This window comes from Drosophila nasuta, chromosome 3, assembly GCF_023558535.2.
Source record: "Drosophila nasuta strain 15112-1781.00 chromosome 3, ASM2355853v1, whole genome shotgun sequence".
NCBI lineage: Eukaryota > Metazoa > Arthropoda > Insecta > Diptera > Drosophilidae > Drosophila > Drosophila nasuta.
The window spans coordinates 16,557,971-16,578,440 of record NC_083457.1 but is presented as its reverse complement, the minus strand read 5'-3'; the positions used below and the strand labels follow the sequence as shown (position 1 = coordinate 16,578,440).

Sequence of the window (20,470 nt, the reverse complement as noted above, 5' to 3'; positions counted from 1 at the left end):
TGGATATTTCACATTTTATTGAGATGAATTACATGAAATATACGTATAAATGAGGGTCAGCCACAGTCTCTGTCTCAGTCTCAGTCTGAGTCGCAATCCCAAACTCAATTCAAAATCGACGTAGTCGCAATAAATGCTCTGTCTCATATGTATTAATGATTTCGGATTTCACTTGATGTACGGATGTGTTCGTCAAAGTGGCTTAAGTAGGAACTCAGCCCAAAGACCCAAACTCAAACTCAAACTCAATGTCAAAAGAACACAACACATTCTGGTCAGAATCAGAAGGAAGTTCAGTTTCGAAGGTCACTGATGCTAGTGGCGCACAATTTTAATGTACTTTTGCTACGTTCATAAATTTTTATTATGTAATTGAGTTTATGCGCTCACCCCAAGCGAGCGAGCGAGGGGCTTTATGGGGAATGGATGTGTTTGGTTTGTCTTTTTGTTTTTTTCTATCATCAGGATATCTTGCAGGGCATTGCCATGTCTCCAAATAAAATAATAAAAGCAAATGGCATAATGGTGAAATGTTGAAATATGAAAAGGGGACAAATTAATAAATAAAATGGGGTAACTGACAACAATTCGATGTGTTGCATTTAGGGGGTGTTCTTGCCAACGTATAATCATATACAATGCGAAGATACCGTAACGCGATCAATAAATGTAAACACAGCTGCAAATGTCCTGTAAATGCTGGAATAACAATTCAAATATTTGTAAAACTATATTGGGCATGGAAATTGTTGGATCAAACTCAGTTTTTTCTATGTAAAAGATTTCCTTTTGAGTTTAGGAACCAACAAGAAATGAAAATAATTAGATTAGTGAATGAAATGTATAAGTTCAGGAACGAACTAAAGGTCAAAACAACAAATGATGTAGAGTAAACGAACTCATTTAGTAAATTGAAACAATGTTTACACAACACTTCTGTTCTTGTCTACATATAAACTTCGACATGTGTTTCAATTGTATCTAATCTATTAGAGTTAATTATCTACTATTAATAAATGGAGCACATATACTTTGAATATCAAACTCAGTTTGTTTTATGCAAAGGACTTCTTTTTTAGACTCTATTTTTAAGTCGTTTTCGAGGAATCGAACAAAAACGAACATATTTATTAAAATGAACAAACCGAATAAGTTCATAAATGAGCCAAAGATCAAATTCTAGAAACTCAACAAGAACGAACTAAATATCTAAAGTGAACCACTGAACAAAAAATAACCAATTAACTTATCCATAAATTGAACTATGTTTACCCAACACTATTTCCCATCTCAACATACAAACTTCGACATGTGTTTCAATTACAGTCAAGCTATTGCGGTTTACTCTCTATTATTAATTAATTGGGTATTAGGACACTGAACACGCGCCAAAAGTGCTCCGTCCCAGGTCGAGATAAAAGCACAATGCTCGCATGAATGCAAATACTTGTAATGCCTCAAAATGCGCAGCAATTCAATAAGCATAGCGAATGAAAGGTAGAAACCTGAATCTGAATCACATGCGGCACGCTCCAAACGTAACCCGAAGTTTGGGCTTACTTTCAACGGGATCTATCGGATAACTGATGAGAAAGAGAGGAAGAGACGGAGGGACAGGGGTAACATGTCCCGTAAATAGACGCCGAAGTGTTCGCAATTAGCATGCCAAAGAATCTGCCTACCAACCAAGAAAAGAATAGAATGATAAATAATATGACAGAGGCATGAAGTCGGACACACGCCCATAAATCTTTAGCTCTGCCTCTTGACACCTCGGTAAAGTACCGGTTTGGTGTCCCATATCCGGAGGAACCCTTCTCAGGTATTGTTCAACTCGGGGCAAAGACAACAGAAGCGCTGAACCGGTGAAAGGTTAAGATGTCATCCTCTTTTCTACTTTTCTTTTAGACTTTTCTTATTTTGTTTCTTGTATATTTTTTTTATCAACAATCAACAAATTTGTTGTACTTTCCTTTTTACATTCTGACTGCTTTCTGTTATTGACAAAGGAATGTTAATAATTTATGTGATATTTTGTGATAATAATTTCTATTTACTTTACTCACTTTTACAATTATATTTTGTCTTCATCTAATCTACCTTTCTAGAACGCTTCTTTTTTTCGATTCTATATTTTCTATTGCCTCCAATTATCTATAATTGGAGTTTATTCTCATTTATTATTGGCCTGTCAGTTTTCTAATAGGTGAATTATGAGTCACACCAATTAGACAAACTGACGATCAACCCTTAATTCCCCTACTCTCTTCTCTATGCTCTTTTTCACCCTTTGTATTCAACTCAACTCCCAATTCTCTTTCACTCAATCCAACACTCAAATGCAAAATTATAATACTCTTAAGAAAACTTCCCCGCCACTCACTTATTCTCTTTCTCTCCCTCCTTTGTTTAGATATTTTATTGGACTGTTAGTGATACGCGTTTCTTTGCCACATTTCTTCGCTTTAAGTTGTGCATAACCTTTGCCCCAACGCGCGGCGTTAAGCTGACGTCATCATCGCCCTTTTGCGAGACACAAAGTCACCCTCTATAAGGACAAATCCCTCGCTAAACGCAACAAATTCAACCACTATCCGATTTCAGACCCTTTTTTCTGACCGCCGCCCACATAATTGCTTCCTGCAGATTTTGGTCACTGCACAAAGTCTAGAGGCTAGAGTGAGTTCCATTCGTTGTTGTTGTTGTGTACTGCATAATTAAACAGTCGACGGTATTTTAAACCACTTAAAATTGGCAAACGGAAGTCGCTCGACTTGTCACGCCCCGCAGTGAACACCTGTCAGGTTTAGCTGGCAAATGCTAAAATAAGAAAACAAACAGGCCAGTAAAATGGGACCAGCATAAATCCAATCACAAGTGTACGACGCAGTCCCCAATGCCAATCAATCAAGCCAGAGGTGAGAGAAGATGATTTGCCTGCTTAGACTATTATCTAGCTCTGTCTCTTGCCTTGGGGTCGCAGGTCAATCGATATAATATTGTCATTTCATTCATTTATAGGCATTACTTATTTGCCAAGCGGCTGTCTAAATGGATTAGTGGGAGGCAAACATGCCTACCTAAGTGATTCCACCAAGCAACGACAATAACAAACCAAGTGTTTCACCTGACTGAGTAAAGCTAAGAAATAAACGCAATTCATGACGATGGAATAAGAAAAATATTCTTTCTATATTGACTAAGAAAAGCTCAGAAATATAGATATATAATATAGAAAAAATATTCTTTCTATTCTCTTTAATAATCAATAAATAAGTTATATTATTATTATATATTAAATTTAGTGGAAATAGTAAATGAAATATCAGTGATGTGGGCTATAATTCGCATTATAACTTCCATTATTAACGAAACTGCAATCATATGTCAAGCCTAACGAGTGGACACAACTTGAGCTCAGTAATTTTGGCATTTTTAATAAAGTTTCTAGGTCGATCATTAACATAACTTAGTGCTCGTCATCATTAGGATCAACTTTGCCTTTTTAAGCGCCAAAATGTCGACCCTCAACAGATGTTGCCTGCTCAGCAGCATCAACCTCAGTCTCTGAACTACCCTTTTGAGCGACCAATGAATGAAGGATACTTGTAGTGAACCGACATCCTCCCTAAGGTCAATACTCATTACATATAAATATCTTGGACTATTTATAATATCCTGGTGAGCAGTTCCTTTCCATTTTTCCACCTTTCGCTTGGCAAGCTAACTTCTATTTATTTTTTCTTTGTCTTTCCTTTGCTGCCCTGTCTGCAGAAATTATGCAGATTAAGGGGTCAGTCCCAAGTCTAACGTCTGAAGTCTGAAGTCCACAGCTGGCGGCCGTTAAGACTGACTATACTTCTTCCATACAGCACCTGGCTGGCCACTGTTTACCCTGCTAGTTGCTTTGACTGTTCGTTTTTTCGAGACCGCATATCGTAAATACAAACAAAACACAAATGAGAAGGGAAAAAAATGCATTGCATAAAATTTACATAAATTTCGAATTTGTAATTTGCTGTTCTACTATGTGTAGTACTTTGTACTACATACTATCTGCAGGCCTTTAATTTTCCCCTTTACTTATTTGTTTATGTTACTTTGCTTTTACGTACGCGGAGAATGCTAGCCATCTATTTAATTGGCTAGGCTTGGGCCACAGCAAAAAGTTTGTTGCATAGCATTAGGCGTTTTCAAATTAGTTTATTATAACCACTGCTAAATGGCAATTTACAGATGGCGCTGGCGACCGATGAGTTTTCTGGGTCACATGTGTTAAACACAAATGCTTAACTTTTTGCCAACTCACGCCCCTTCGCTTTCCGCAGATCTGCAAATTCCGCCTCCATCTCTAATGCTGAAACAACAAACAAAACTTTTGCACTGCTTCCCAAAATTCATGCCACACTAATATTGCAATTTGCCAGCTGAGGCTACAGAGAGAGAGAGAGAGAGAAAAGCTCTTTGCCATCGTAATTTTCGCTTTCCTATAACATTTTGGCTCGCAAAATGTTTTAGGCCCTTTTCAATGCCAAATGAGAGCTTTAATTGGTGGTCCACATTTTTTCTGGCGACTATTAGGCTTATCAGCTAAATGTAGATTACGGTCACACAGTTAGTGTTTGTGGCCGAGCATAAAAATTATTTCTGTTGGTTTGTTCTTAAATATCATCATTATGCAAAGGGCTTTAGAACAGAACTATAACTTGACTATAAATGTATATAGAAAGATCCTCAAATTATGTTGAATATTATGCTAATACTTAAGTATATGGGCACACTGTTTTAACGGTTCTATTTTCGGTATGACTATTGTTAGTGCTTTTTAATTTGATCCATCTAAAATCTCAATCTTTTTTGCTTATCTTAAATGATGAATTAAATACTTACAGTAATTATTAACCATAAATATTAAATTTCGCAGTGTATTGTAAGCATCGAGATTAGTATTTTTTTATATATAAATTGTACTATTACACAATTTGATATTTGCTCGTTAAACTCTTTAAGATGAAAGTGAATAAGTTTTGGGATAACTCCATCGACCTTCAGATTGCTTTTTGTGTGTGTGTTTTTTGGTTTGGTTTATTTTTGTTTCATCCAACAATCCAATCGAAGCACTTGCGCACACTCTTATCTCCAGCAATATGCCAACTGGATACCAACAATAGCATCCAACGCATTTTGTACGGTCACATACCGTATTTTCCATTTTCTGAATGCATTTGCTCTGCAGATACAACAATTTTCTACACACAAGCCACATAAAAAAAAAGCCAATTTGAAATGCACGCTAGGCATTTTGACTTATCTGCTATTGCTTTGTTGCTGTTGTTGTTGCTATTGCGTTATAGTTGTTGCTGTTGTTGTTGTTGTGGCTGCTACTATTGTTATGCATTCCATTGTTTTGCACGTTTTTTGACGTAGCATAAGGCAAAAATGCGTCAATGTCAGCAGTGTTCAGTGTTCGGTGTTCAGTGTTCAGTGTTCAACGAAAATAAGAGAGAAGAGGAACTGTTTCTGTTTCTTTTTGCTATTTTCGGCTGGTTGTTGATAAATATGACAATAAAATGGACACATCAGCCAATAGCAGCAACAACAACGAGAACTGCAGCTATACAACATCGTTACCAGATTCAAATAAACGAAATATTTTCGAGTGCTCGTAGTACAGTTAAGCTGAGCAGACGTCGAGTATAACAGTATAACATCGGCATGTCTGTAACGTGTGAATATGCTGACAATAACCGCAGCAACTACAACAACTACGTTCAAAACTCCCCCTCGAGTACAGTTTTCGTGGCAAGTTTTTAGAATGAAGCGCCAGTCAGCAAAAACAACAATAATACTTTACTTCTTTTTTTTTTGATATGGCGCCATCTGCAGCCTGCAAGTGTGTGTGTGTATGTGTGTGTATGGTGCCAAAACGCACGTGATAAGCATATGAATTTTTATGGCAACTCTATTTGTTACTTTCACTATGTGTTGTCGCGAGTGTATGTGTGGGTGGGTGTGTGCGTGTGTGTAAGCTACAACAACTTTTGCTTTGCAACTGTCTGTCCTCTTACTCCTCCATGGCCTGCAGCCAGCTGTCAGCCGACTGTTCCTGTCTCTGTCTGCCACTTTTGTGTGTGCGCTGACTTGGAAAATACTTTTTGTGATAACATTTTATGGCTTGACAAGCAGCAGCGTAAAGTACACGAACATCTCCTTGCCAAAGAAAAATTTTTAAAATGAAACTTATAAAGAGAAAGAAAGAGCTTATGCGCTGCAAGCTGGAATGCCAAAAAAAAAAAGTATTACATTGTACTACAGGTACTCGTAGTTAAAGTGCAATTTGTCAGTTATCTTTAAATACCAACTAAGATGACAGTTTCTGTTTTTACTTGATCAATATTAAGTGAGGCTAATGCAAATAAAATATGTTTGCATAAATGATTTTAAAATGCCACATCTAGAGAACACTAAAAAAATGAATGCTTCTCATTATGGTTTCTTGAAATATTTATTATTTCACTGTGTGCAAGGAGCACAACAAGACACTGCGCATTTTTGACAACCGACAGAAATAAACACGAATGCTTATGAGGTCATCAACAGTCATTCCGTTTTACTGAGACGTAAGAGCAAAGCTGACATTTTGCTGCAAAGCGAAGCATGCGAAGACCGCGAAAACGAAGAACGAAATGAATATATGGAAGGAATGGGAACGAATAAAGGGGGGAAATAAAAATCAACAAAGTGTTGGTCTCTCCACTCTCCACATGGTATTTGTGTATGTGACTATGCATTTGTGTTTGTCATTGTCACTTAGACTTATTAGTATGTGCGGCGAGCAGCAGTCGTCCCTCTCTCTCTCTCTCTCTCTCTCTTTCTCCCTCGCACACTGTCACTGTAAAGTAATGAAGCTTACCACAAAATAAGTAGAGTAGAGTGCCATACTGCATGCATGCACTGAGTTCGCCGCTCAAATGTATGCTACCCTTAACACGACTCGACTCGACTCGTCTGCTTAATGTAAGCAATGCCAAATAGAATGTAATATTAAAAATGTATATATTGGAATGGGAGCAAAGAGATGGAGCAACACATCAGACAGCTTTTTGCAATAACTATACATTAAAAGTTATAACATTCCCCATTTTATTTGCAATATGTACATTTCTGCCAGCTTTATGTGATATGTTAACTAATCTTGATGTGAATGTGTTTGTTCTGCGTTTTACACTCGATGCCGAATCAATTTAACAAGCATAGGAAAATATATTCGACGCTATTAAAAGAACTATAAAAGAACCAAAAGTACTTTAAACTTTGATTATTAATTTCTTAATTTATATTTAAAGATTTCTGTATACGTCAGCAACTAATGATAAATTAAGTTATTAGTGACCTATTGAAAGATTTAACAAAATCATTTCATATAGCACGAAATCAAAGCAATGACAACTAAGCAGTTTTTTGCAAGCACCAACAAACCGAATCCATTTCATGGTAATATGTATTAAATTTTTAAATAGAATGAAATCAATTTTTACTCCGTTTTGCCTAGAAAACAATTTGTAAAAAGCTCTCTATGCTTCTCTGATGTTACTAACTTTTCGCACCCTTATCCGCTATCGAACAGGGTATAAAATCAGCTTTGGCGGCAGGTAAAAGAAAAGCAATAAACACATGGGCAAGCCTTTGAAATCGAAAGCATTGGAAACGAAACCAAGTGAAACAAATCATAAAAAATATTCGATAGGTTATGGCTATACGAAGAAGAATGTGAGGGAGAAGGAGAAGGAGAAAAGGGAAAGCGAACAACGTTGATGTTGAGGATTTAAGGTTTTGCTATGGCAAGCCATAAAAATAAGGCAAAGTGGCGTGTAAGAAAGCCAATAAAAAATACTCGAGAAATGTGAGACAAGTGAACAGCAGGAAGCCATAACAAACTTAAGACCTGGGGGGAGGGAAGCGGGTGGGTGACTTAACTTGCTCCTATGAGGATTAGTCAGCGGATGGCCGACGCACAAAAGCCAATGACTTTAATTGAGGGTAACGATTTAACTCAATAAAAATCTGTTAAGAGCCCTAAGGCTGGAATAAACACAATGATTTTTTTTTTAAATTATACAAATTTCTCAAGTGAACTTTTTCCAACCTTTTGCTGACTTAAGTCAAGTGCTGTCGTTTATCAATCCTTTGGCACCTGTTATAGTGAGGAGTCCCAAGAGTCCTGCTGGGTGGAAGTAGCGATCCCGAGATGTCCTGCTCAACAGCTGCTAACTAATAACTAGCCTCATTTGGTGTAAATCGATAAAGTTGTTACTCTTATATTATATGCACGTAGTTCTCACTGCCCACCCAATAAAGTTTCGTGCAAAAAAGTTTTCGCCTCGACAGCTGCCTCGTTTCCGTTCTTGAACTGAAGCGAGCAACTGCGAGTGTGGTAATAAAAAGGAAAAAATGAAGAAATACATGAGCACCAGGGATGAATAGCGGCATTATTCGAAACTAGACGCTGAAGCGGGATAAAAATATTATCGCATGTTGCCTCGCTCAGTGTATGGACAATTGAATTATTTAGGTGCCTTGTTGGACGATGACGACGATATCATCTTCCCACTCAGTCTCCACGCAGTCTAGGCTGTCTGTGTTTGCCTTTTTGTTTGCGAATTGATTGAATCCTTTCGATGCCATGGCACTCACTCTGCTTAGCCCTCAGCTGTGGTTCCTAGTTCCTAGCTCCTGGTTTGGCTTGGCTTGGCTTGGCTTGAGCTATTGTCATATGCGCTTTGTGCACTTGATTGGCGATTACATTTATTCTGAAGAGAGTATGGAATATGGACAAACCTCAATCATCTCGTTTTGTCAGCTACAAACGAGACGATGGTAAATCGAGCGATGATGCCACATCACAATCACCACCCAACCCCCAAACTCCCAAGACCAAAACTTCACTGGACGTGGACTGCGACAGCGTTGTTTGATTGTAATCGTTTGTGGAAATTTGATAAGCGCTTTTTGTTCGCTTCCCTCTGTCTCTAACTTTGTCTCTTGCTTCTTGTTTGGATTGTTGTGCATTCTTCCTCTTCCTCTCTCTTTCTCTTTCTGTCGCTTTAGTCGCCTCTCTTGTTGAACAGATATGTTTGCTCATATGTAGTTTGTTTGCAGCGAAACTTTTCCGGTTCGTGCCAGGTTTTAGTATCTCGGATCTTTTTAATAATGCGGGTTATGTGATGGATTTATTAAATGCTCTCCTCTCTCTACCTCTCACTTTTGCGCTGTGAAGTGTGCTTGGTGTCTCCTACAGCAGCATGGCTAACAACTTATTTTCGACTTTGTCCTTGCGTTTCCCCCCACTTCCTTCCATTCCATATGTTTGGTATAAAAGCAGCTCTACCTGCTTTCAAGCTTATACAAGTGTTGGATAATTTGCAGTACTCCTTTCGAATGAGTCACAAAAATAGAATTATGAAAAACATTATCATAATACAATTTCAAAACGAGCTTAAGATATTTCAATTTATGGAATACCTCAAATAATATTGTCTTACTCGTTTATAACTTCTTAGTTAAAATTGTTATCTGTAGTTGGCTTGATGATGTAAGAGCACATATTCCTCTTTTATTTTGATAATAATATAATATTATGAATTGCCTAATTTATATTACACATATATATATAATATATGAGCGAGAGCGAGAGAGACGCTAAATAGTCAATCGGTCTATCGATAAAGTTGTTGGTTAATATAAAAAAAGAAAAACTTATGTTTCAATACAGAAGTATTTTTGAAATTATAAAATAATAATGATGGCAACATACTTTGTTAAGTGATTTACATGTTCGATAAACATTGCATAGAAAAACGAAGAAAATAACAGACTTGTTCACCAAATCTATTTAAATTCTTGTAAGTCAATAGATTGACTTTCGTTATATATATATTTAAATGACTTATAAAGATTCAGTCAAGGTTCGTTTGAAAATAAAACTCCACAAATTTAATGCAGTACATGGGCACATAACAAATTATTTGACCGCAATGGCTGCAAACACTTCAATACGACGCAGCAGTCGCGCTTTTATTTCTCATTTTATGGCCATGTAAATGTCGCAGAGGGCATAGGAAAAGGAAAAGCGCAACTCACGCGGATTCGGCGCCAAAAAGACGGCAACATATGCCAAGGGCGCATGAAATTAAATTAATTTCCCCGTAATCTGGAAATGTTGCCGACCTTGCCGGCTTATGCGAAGCTATAGGTTGTTAGACTTCATTAATTTGTGAGCACATGCGTTAAAGTCCGACCACGGAATCGCAAAATATTCGCAGTAAATGGGAAAAGTTCTAAAAAGAGAAAAATATGAAATGCAAAAATCGAAAGTAAGGAAACTGAAATATGAAATCAACTTAGCCATACTTAAACTTCGAGATTTAGTTATAGTTATTTAATATGGATATTGTTAGACTTCGACTCAAAAACCGAACTAAAGTATTGTATTGTGTTGCCGCTTTTAAGGGAACAGAAAGATATATTACATCGCCTGCAAAATTGCAAAATTTATTATATTCTATCTGTTATGTGACTTTCATTTTGATTGCCTGTAAATTATTATACCCTAGTACTTTATGAGTACCGGGTATAAAACGGGAGCCATTTCGCTGGCAGCTTTCACATTAGCGTTCACTTTGCTCACTGACTCCCTTTTCATATAACATTATGATGATGATTATTTTTATCGTCCCGTCACGCGATGTTGTCGCCACAATGCGGCAATGCCGCACTGTAAAATAACTCGCAGGAGGTTCGCGTTCGCGTTTGCGTTTGCCAAGAAGGCAGCCATATTAGAGGCGATGGCAGCAGAAACGGAAAAGGAAACGCCACCAAAAAAGTGAGTACGTGTATTCGCATGTGTATGTGTACGAGTATGTGTGTGTGTGTGTGTGCGTGTGGATAGGCAAATATTTAGCACGAATGAGAGTGTATGCGCAGTCTGGGCAAATAACGGCAGTTAAAAAGTCATCAATGTCTGCTAAAAATGAAACTCGCCATTACATTTTTTGCGATTTTCTTCGATATACTTAAATATGTATATACATATGTATCTATAAATATTTGCTTATGCGCATACTTTTTGCAACTGGCGATTAGTCTTAGATAAGAATAAACTTCCACACATTTGTTCCATATGCAAAATTACAGAAATTCTCTTATGATGAGTCATAAGTACCAAGAATTTCGCTTTTAAAACCAGAAATATGTTTAAAGAAGCTTAGTTTGTTACTAAAATTTAAGGTTTTTTTGAGAGCAGTTGGTATATTAATATACCATATATACATTTCTATATGTTTCTGTATTTTCCGGTATACCAGTTATACATTTCTGTATATTCCTTAAAGAAGCTAAGTTTGTGACAAACTTTTAAGGTTTTTAAGAGCAGTTGGTATATTATTATACCATATATAAATTTCTCTATGTTCTTGTATTTTCCGGTATACCAGTTATACATTTCTGTATATTTCTGAATTTTTTGGTATATTCACTTGGTATATTTTAATGATAAATTGGATATCAGTTTGTTATATCTATATTTAAGTATTTTTTGGTCAATTTGTCATACCAATATTCCAAATTTCCATATATGGCAGTATTTTGTCGTATGTTCTACTTGAATTTAAATGAAAATATTTTTTATCAATTTGTTATATTAATATACTAGTTATACATTTCAGTATAATATACATTTTAGTATAATATACATTTCAGTATATTTTATGGTATATTCACTAGGTATATTTAAGTGATATATTGTTGATCAATTTGTTATGCCAAAGTTTAGGAAACACATTTTTTCTATTTCAGTATTTTTTCGGTATATTAACTTAAAAAATTTATAAATCATGAGGTATAAAGGTGCGGTACTTTTTGCTGGTATATTGATATTAGCTGCATCATTTGTCATACTTTTATACAGCATAACTTAGTCTTCAAACTAAGTTTTGTTGGAATGAATATAATTTGAATGCTAAGGAGACGTCGCCTGGTCAGAACCCAGCATGTGGTCAATTCGTATCAGAGAACCTCACAATTGAACTGGAATTACAATTGTTCCTGGTAGCATTCCCATTCCATGCATGTATCTCCAGTTGGTCATAGAAAAAATCAATGTGGCTCAGGTACACATACAAAAATAACCGCACTCGGGGCAGTTGCAGCCCTGCAGCACGCAACCTTTTGTAATGTGGAGTCCAGCTCGATGGGCGGGACCAAGTTCGGGTGGAGGTAGGATCGGCAATTCAAACCTCAAGAACGGGTAACTGGGAACTAGGGACTGGGGAGACTGAGGGGCAGTCGCACAGTCGCCATGGCGTGCATTATGTGACCGTATGGACGCCTCTTGGCCGGCGCATGAGTTTGTATACAAATAAACACTGCAATGCAAACATGCATCCGCCCAGCACAGCACAGCACAGCTCAGTTCGAGTAACGAGGAGTGACCACAGGACGAGGACGAGGACGAGGCAACCACGTTGCAGCGGGCTGGCCTGCATTCGGCTTACCTTTAATGCCTCTATATATTGTTGCCTACTTTTAGGTAGGTACACCAACTGACAGGCTATGCATTCTGCTCTATGCCTTTTGGGCCAGTCTTCTGCCCTGGACCTTTTTAAAGCTGGATTTAAACATGGCAAAAGTTTTGCATATGAGCAGACTGTAGCATACGTTGCCATTTTAATGGCAATAAGAACATATCTATGAGAGGCAAGAGAACAATGGAAAGAGAAACAGATGGTAAAGCGTAACGGGTTATTTCTCTATTCATATATACATTGTAATGTTTGTGAATTGAAATTTGGAAATGTTTTCAATTGGTTTGCAAAGCGGAAATTAATTTTGGGTGTAAGGGTTGTGTAGATTGGGGATCAGGAGCTGACACAATATAATACGATGAAGAATATGATGTAATAATAGAAAGTACATATAATTAAATTTGTTGATGCATATATGAATAAAATTCAATTCATTTTAAGGATATCTGTTTATCTGAAAAAAATAAAATAATTGTGAGATTATTGCTTACAACAATTGCAAATGAAATCAGGCGACAGTCAAAAGCACTCGTCTGGGATAAACTCTCTATTCAGTTGAAAGAATACTAAATGCTAGAAATATACTGAATGTAATATATATCTAATAGAAAAAAGGGAAATAATTTATATATTATTGCTAACAACAATTGCGACAGTCGAATGTACATAACTATGAGATACTTACTTTACAGTTGAAAACATAAAAAATACCAAATACATACTGAATATACTCGTAATGCCTAAATATTTGCGAGAGGAATCACAGTGTTACGTGGCTGGTGGCACAAAGCATTGGAATTTTAAATAGAGAAAACACATTGCCATCCTTCACCTGCTTCCCCTCTTGTGTAAAAAAGTGTTGGAAATCCCGAAAGTGTACATGGCAATGGCAGCCATTAAATGAATAAACGCGTGATTGAAAAAAATGTATACTCAAGCATATGCACACACTCAAAGGGATGCAGCAGGCAGTTCATTGTTTTACACATACAACAGCAGCACATTGCCTGATTATTTGAAGTTGCAACCGAGTTCAGTGACTGCCGAGAGAGAATAAGCTGGCTGCAAAATGACGGATGCACGAGCTCGAAGCGACTCGATGTCCAGCTGGCCTGGGGTTATATTGATTCAGCCTTTATGATTCTCATTGAAAAGTCACAGCAACTTTAATTCAATTCGTATACTAAAGCTTACTATCTTATTGCGTAGGATATCTGTGACACAAATATTCCCCACTGCGACTTTTAAATATGGAAAGTGCATTGACCGTCACGTTGCCTCTTTTTTATGTCCATTCATTTGTTTTGCTCCTGGCAAACACTTTCCATTGCCTTGCTTTCTATGCATACACAAATATTGACAATTTGTTTTAACCAATTCGTTTGCAATTGCCAAAAAAAATTTCATTTCCATTTTCATTTGCCAGATGCGCGTTATCGAGTAAAAGATTTACGTCCTGAATCAGAAATATCCTCTAGTTCCGTTTTGCCTCCGCCTCGAATTTTATATTTATTTATATTATGAAATTATGGAAAATGCAAATTTTGTACACAAAATTTGTTACCCTGAAGTTGTGCAAAGGTAAAACGCAATAGCCGAAGAGCATAAAAAAGAAAAATATAATTGGTAGGATATCTGCGAGTCGATCACTCTTTAATTTCAATTATTAAAGTTAAACGATAGCGATGAATATATAGCATGTGCTCACTTCGTTGGCTTTAGTGGGATTATCGTTTGTATTTTAGGCTTATTTGTGGCCATTCTTATAGATTTTGTTGTTATTTACAATCAAAATTGTTTTTAGATATTTTCTAGCCTAGTGTCCAGTGTAAAGACTGCAATTTAAACAAAGGGATTTACTCCCTGCTGTAAATCTGCATGTATGAATATGAGTGTCTGTGTAAATTTGATAGACTGAAGTGTCTCTATGTAACACATTTGTCATCTAACTACCGAAGCTTTCTACGGTGTTGATTTGCATTAAATAAACGACATAAACATGCCACAAAAGATTACATTTTTTTTAAATATATCATTGAATTAGCATTGGGAACAACCTGTCGGGTCTTGAATACTTTGGTTTTTCTCTATGATACATTTTGAAGGTAGTAATGTCGATATATATGTATTTTAGTATTTTTTCGGTGTTTAATTTGAAATTTTTTTAAAGACAATACCGATAATCATGATTGAAATACATATTGTAGAACATGCAAATACAGTTAAAATAATACTTCCATTAAAATAAGTTCCAAGTATTGTTATACCCGCTACCCATAGGGTACAACCTGTTGGATTTCAATTGCCTTGGATGACAATCTGGTATATTTGGATCTTTATAATATATTTGGACTGTAGTAGTATATCGATATACCAAATATAACTGTTGGTATATTTTTGTATTTTTCGGTATATTAATGTGGCATATTTCAATAACGTCAATAATGATTTATATGGTCTATGTTCGAATATTAATTTTCACATAAATTCGGCCTGTTTTCGTGACATAAAATAACATTTTCCTGCAATATTTATTTTCAAAATTTTGCTAAAACGAATTGTTCGTAGACAAAATATCTTTCTTAAAGTTTCTAAGTGTCCACACAGAATGTATAAATGTGGTCAGAGATTTTTTATACCCTTTATCATACGCTTGAGCAGGGTTTGGGGGAAACCATTTGCATTTTATGGCAATCTCATTGTTTAAGTCTAACCCTCTGGCATTTGTAATGCATACCAAGTCAGCCGCGAAGCAGTATTTAATTTGCATAGAAAGCCATTTTATTAACATTCAAAGGCGATTTCTATCGCCGTCAATTCGATAAGGTGGTTGGGAAGTACACAGATCGGGAATATAAAACACATTAAAATAGTGAGAAGGAAAAACCAAAACGAAAAACATGTCGTGTAAAATGCTTGCAAAGTGCAAGAAAAATTCCTTTGCACTCAACAAAGAAGAAATAAATAACTTTCGAGTCAGATTAGCCAACTTGTCACGAAATGCAAAATGACATTTAATACCCCGAACAGTGTCGTCGAGAGAAAGGCAAACGGCGTAGAGAATTAGGGAGTGAGCGAGAGAGAGAGCGAGAGAGTAGAGTAGAATGTCTATGCCATCATTGTCCTCTAACTCAAACTCATCTGCTCGGCTCTCCCCGTTTGAGTGCTCCTTCTTAGGACTAGAGACTAAGACGCATGTCGGCAATGCGATACGATGCGATGCGATGCGAATGCCCCGTTCGTTATACATGACTGGACTTGACTTGCACTTGGCAAGAAAACATGTAAAATTCCTTAGTACCCATTGCGACGGACAGTCCACGGACTCGTAACAGCACACAGCGTTCAGTTGAGGGACCGTTGTGTGTCGTGTCGTATCGCAACGTCAGAGGACGACAGCAACAGCAGCAACAGCGACAGGCAGCAACATTGTTTCGAGCGTAGCGAACAAGAAAAATGGCTGTGAAATGCCAGGCCAATGCCAGCTTTCAACTAAAAACTAAAAAAAAGCAAAGCAAAGGAAAAAAAAAATGAAAAGTAATCATTACAATTTAAAGCGGATAATCTGCGAATTGGGCTCCAGCAGCGACAACAAAAAATTGCTCTAAAATTGCGTCGAGGCTAAAGCTGAGTGGGTGCGATTCTGTAAAAATGCAATGCCCAAACAAAAAAAACGGGGTTTGAGTCCAAAGCTGTGGGTGGAGTTCGGTAAAAATGCAGCGAGAATGACAACGCGACCAGAAGCAACGCGCACAATGCAAATATGCTGTCGTTCTGTCTGTCTCTGTCTCTCTCTCTCTCTCACTCTCTGTCTCTTTCTGCCTGTATGTCTCTTTTTTAAATCTCCATTTCCATCTTTCACTCTCTTGCAACTGGTATTGCAGTGTGTGCGTGAGTGGACACCATTTGCAATTTTCACACTCGCTTTTCGTACGTTTTTCTTTTTTTTTTTTTTTTGTTTTTGCAAGTTGCCTCCCGGCCGCTGGGTGAGTCCATGGAGAGGGATCCAGTCATGCAGATTACAATCGAAATGACATGAAAATGTCTAATGTGGCAGAAGTTGCAGAAAACGAAAACGAAGCAAAAGAATCGAAAACAATCCAGCAAAAGAAATTGGCCAGCGGGCTGGCATTCGACTCCAGTCGAGACTTGCGCTAGAGATAATGTCCGCCACGTAGCCATTAGAAGCGACAAACGCTTAAAAGAGTTTTACCGAACTTGGCTCTTGCCATCGGCTTTAGACTTTAGTCGAATTCAGCTTCAACTCCCAAAGCGGCATTTCTTTAATACACTCTTGAATTTTGAAGAACTAACTGAAGAAAAATTCCATCATTTATAATAGTTACTCTTATATTATATTTAAAACAATAATTCAAAATTGTATATTCACTTTTTAAAGGTTTAGTCTAATTATGAACCCAGTTTTATTAGTAAATGAAATTGCGCAATATTTGCAAAATTCTTGTTTTGTTTTTAAGAATTATTTTCATTCTCCGCCATAAATTATAATCATCGACCTCAATTGAGTGGCTAGTTTGTAATTTTTATATTTGCTTGCAAAATGGAAACGAACACTAATTACTAAAGTTTGTATTTAGATTATAGAGACGTAGGGAATAAAGAATCTTGTCGTCGAGCAATCTCAATTAAGCTGTTCTTATTTGCTTTTAACTTTGCTATTTGACAAACAGTGAACTCAATTTATTTTATTGCATGGACACAGAAATTTTCCACTACAATTATTTGTTACTTTGAGCTTAACGAGTATATTTTTATTCCACCATAAATCTTGTCGGGAGTTTCACGGCATCATAAATTCTAAATGCCAGGATAGATGTGAATATTTGTACAATGCACTTTATCGAGTTTTTTCGAGTCAAAAGAAAAGAATATAGATATATATATACTAAATAACAAAGATTTTGTTAAACCAAATAAAACTTTTAAAACCAAATGGAGTATTTTAAATCCTACAAAATTCAGCAAAACATTGAATTCAACATTAACATCAAATTTAATTAATTTTTCAATCCGAAATCCAGATATTTAAAAGTATGTGAAAGTAGCCTTAAAGTCTGATCACGTGGTATTTCAGAGAGAAGCCGGATTACTTATTTGTACATTTTATTTTATTTTCTGTATTTTTAATATTTACGGTCGACCATGTGACACGGTGCTAAATGGCCAAAGGCCTAGCTTTGTGATGTCCTGATGTCCTGCTGTAAATATTTGTTAACTTCATTTGTTCTGAATTAAATATAATATACAGCGTGTATATTTGCTCAACTGTCTACGCACCCAATATTCACCTCATTTTTATGCATACCTGAACTCACACACATCTCACTCCGCTGGCCATCGGGTATTAGCCAGGCTCGTTATAATTATTGTTGACATTTAGTCATAAATTTAAAAAAGGGTTTCGTGGCTGAGCCTAGGCCTTAATCCGCGACCATAATTACACGTGCTAATGAAGTGAAATTACTTTTTATCGATTTAATGTACACTTTGGTTGTATGCATGTAAATGCTTACTTGCTGTTTTTTTTCACTTGCTCCAAAAATATTTTCGATAGGAAGCCAAACATCGAAACTGATGTTTGACATGCAAGTGAAATGCATCATGTTTGCAATATTTCGACTATCGTGCAGTTAATTATTTTATTTATTTTATTTTTTTTTTGTGAATAGTTACTAATGATAGGTTGCAGCACGACTGCTATGAGTCATTTTTAAGGTCTGTACGTAGCTCCATGAGTAAATTGTATTTAATTTGGTATAATTATTTTATTAGTTGCAAGGATGTAGGACCATGATACTTTTTTTTTTAGCGATGTGTAAATGTAACGTAAGAAAAATTAATATAATATAATGTAATACAATGCAATAACATTCATAATTAAATACTAGAATAATGTTATTAATCAATACAATGTAAATGCGACATTATAGCTTAAATAGATATATTAAATATATATTACAACGTAAATGTATCGATAAAATACTAAAATTCACAAGGCAATACTCATACAATATAATAAGAACTTGAAGAAAATGAAACCTTTTAAATATATCAAATAAATACTTAAAATACTTACTAAAAATACTAAAATATACTGAAAAATATTTATATAATATAATAAGGAATTGGATACTAACCAAAATCTAAATATCATATTATATACTACATACCGTTTAGTTTACTAATATTTATTTTTCACATTTGTTATTAATATCAACACACTTCTCATTTATTACAGGGACGTTGTAATCGTGATAAACCTCCGTGCAAATATTTTCATCCACCGCAGCATCTGAAGGATCAACTTTTGATAAACGGTCGCAATCATTTGGCCCTTAAAAATGCGCTGATGCAACAAATGGGCATCGCACCCGGACAGCCGGTCATATCGGGCCAAGTGCCAGCTGTGGTAAGTACTCGCAGTCTTCATAATACTTTAATTGAATCCCCTAAGCGGTATCAACTATCAGCCATCAGCACTGACTCTGCCCTCCACCCCCCTCCACTTTGGAAACAGTTTCCACAATATGAATATTTATAAGCAGCTATTCTACTTGAATTTCTATTTGCTTCACTGCATACGGAATGGGGAATCGCAACCATGTCTATGAATATCACAGCACCCAAAAATATTTCATTTTACTTTCAATGTAAAATGTGCGACAAATTGATAGCACTAGAAGTTTTTGTCCAGTTAACCTCATACATTATTCATACGCGGAAAGTGAATTACACCCGCTCAATGCTTTCTTATTTTGTCGGAATTGTTATCTTTATGTGCACAAAAAAAAATTATTATAATTTAGAAGCGAGTGCTCGAAATCGTACTAAAATAGGGATTTATCGTTGAATTGTACAATAGACTCATGAGTTCATTCAGCAGGAAATTCAGATCAGATCAATGCGATTGCGGTATTATTGATGAAATATACCGAAAAAATACATACGTGTGTATATAAAATATACATATAACTTAAATATACTGAGAAAATACTGAGCTACATTAATATACCGTTAAACTACACAAATATGTGATTAAAATTATATACCGAAAATACTGAAATATTTAAATTATTATACCCGAAAAAATTGTAATATAATAAATTTAAAAAAAAAATAAAATGTGTCAGTATTTTGAAAATAGTTGGTATTTATTAGGCTATAAATATATACATAACCAAAAAATACTGAAATATACTGAATTAATATACCGAAAAAATACTTGCATATATATTTGAAATTAATATATCAACAAAATACTGAAATATACGAAATAAATATACCAAAAAAGTACATATGTATTGAAATTAATATATCAAAAATACTGAAATATATAAAATTAATATACAAAATTACTGACATATAAAAATATACACAAATTGGATCGCCACTACTCATTGCTTCATTGAAAAGTTAGTCGGTATTTTTAAAAATGTGGGTATATATTAGCTGTTAGCTGATAGTCATGCAAATTAAATGATTATTTATCTGTATTACCTGCTGAGTGCGTCAACGAGCTTGAACATTTTATAGATTATTCTCGTTATGAACTTCTACACTCTTAACAAAATCTAATCACTACACACCTAAATTTAATTCTCGCACTTGCAGGCAACAAGTCCCTACTTGACTGGCATACCAGCCAACACATACAGTCCTTACTATGCAACCGGTCACTTAGTGCCTACCTTGCTGGGACCCGATCCAACAGCTGTTGCCTCTCAGCTTGGCCCAGTGGTGCCACAAACCGTTCAGGTGGCACAACAGAAAATTCCACGATCCGACAGATTAGAGGTGAGTCACAGCTGCTCTTCTGCTGCAGTGTTATTGCATTATTTTCTTGTTGACTGAAAGACATGCCAATATAA

At 35.9% G+C, this 20,470-nt stretch overlaps 1 protein-coding gene across 18 annotated transcripts in view; it reads left to right on the top strand.

Annotated features, from left to right (window-relative positions):
• The window catches only part of LOC132791599 (protein muscleblind), a 135,344-nt gene that overhangs the window by 83,576 nt on the left and 31,298 nt on the right, over positions 1-20,470 (top strand). For all 18 annotated transcript variants that reach the window (XR_009632918.1, XR_009632916.1, XR_009632917.1 and 15 more), the window contains 2 exons: positions 18,841-19,011; positions 20,214-20,396. Coding sequence is in view for 14 of the 18 variants with exons in the window: in XM_060800595.1 (XP_060656578.1) it covers positions 18,841-19,011; positions 20,214-20,396 (354 nt within the window). In the remaining 4 variants the exon portion in view is untranslated. The remainder of the gene's footprint in view (positions 1-18,840; positions 19,012-20,213; positions 20,397-20,470) is intronic.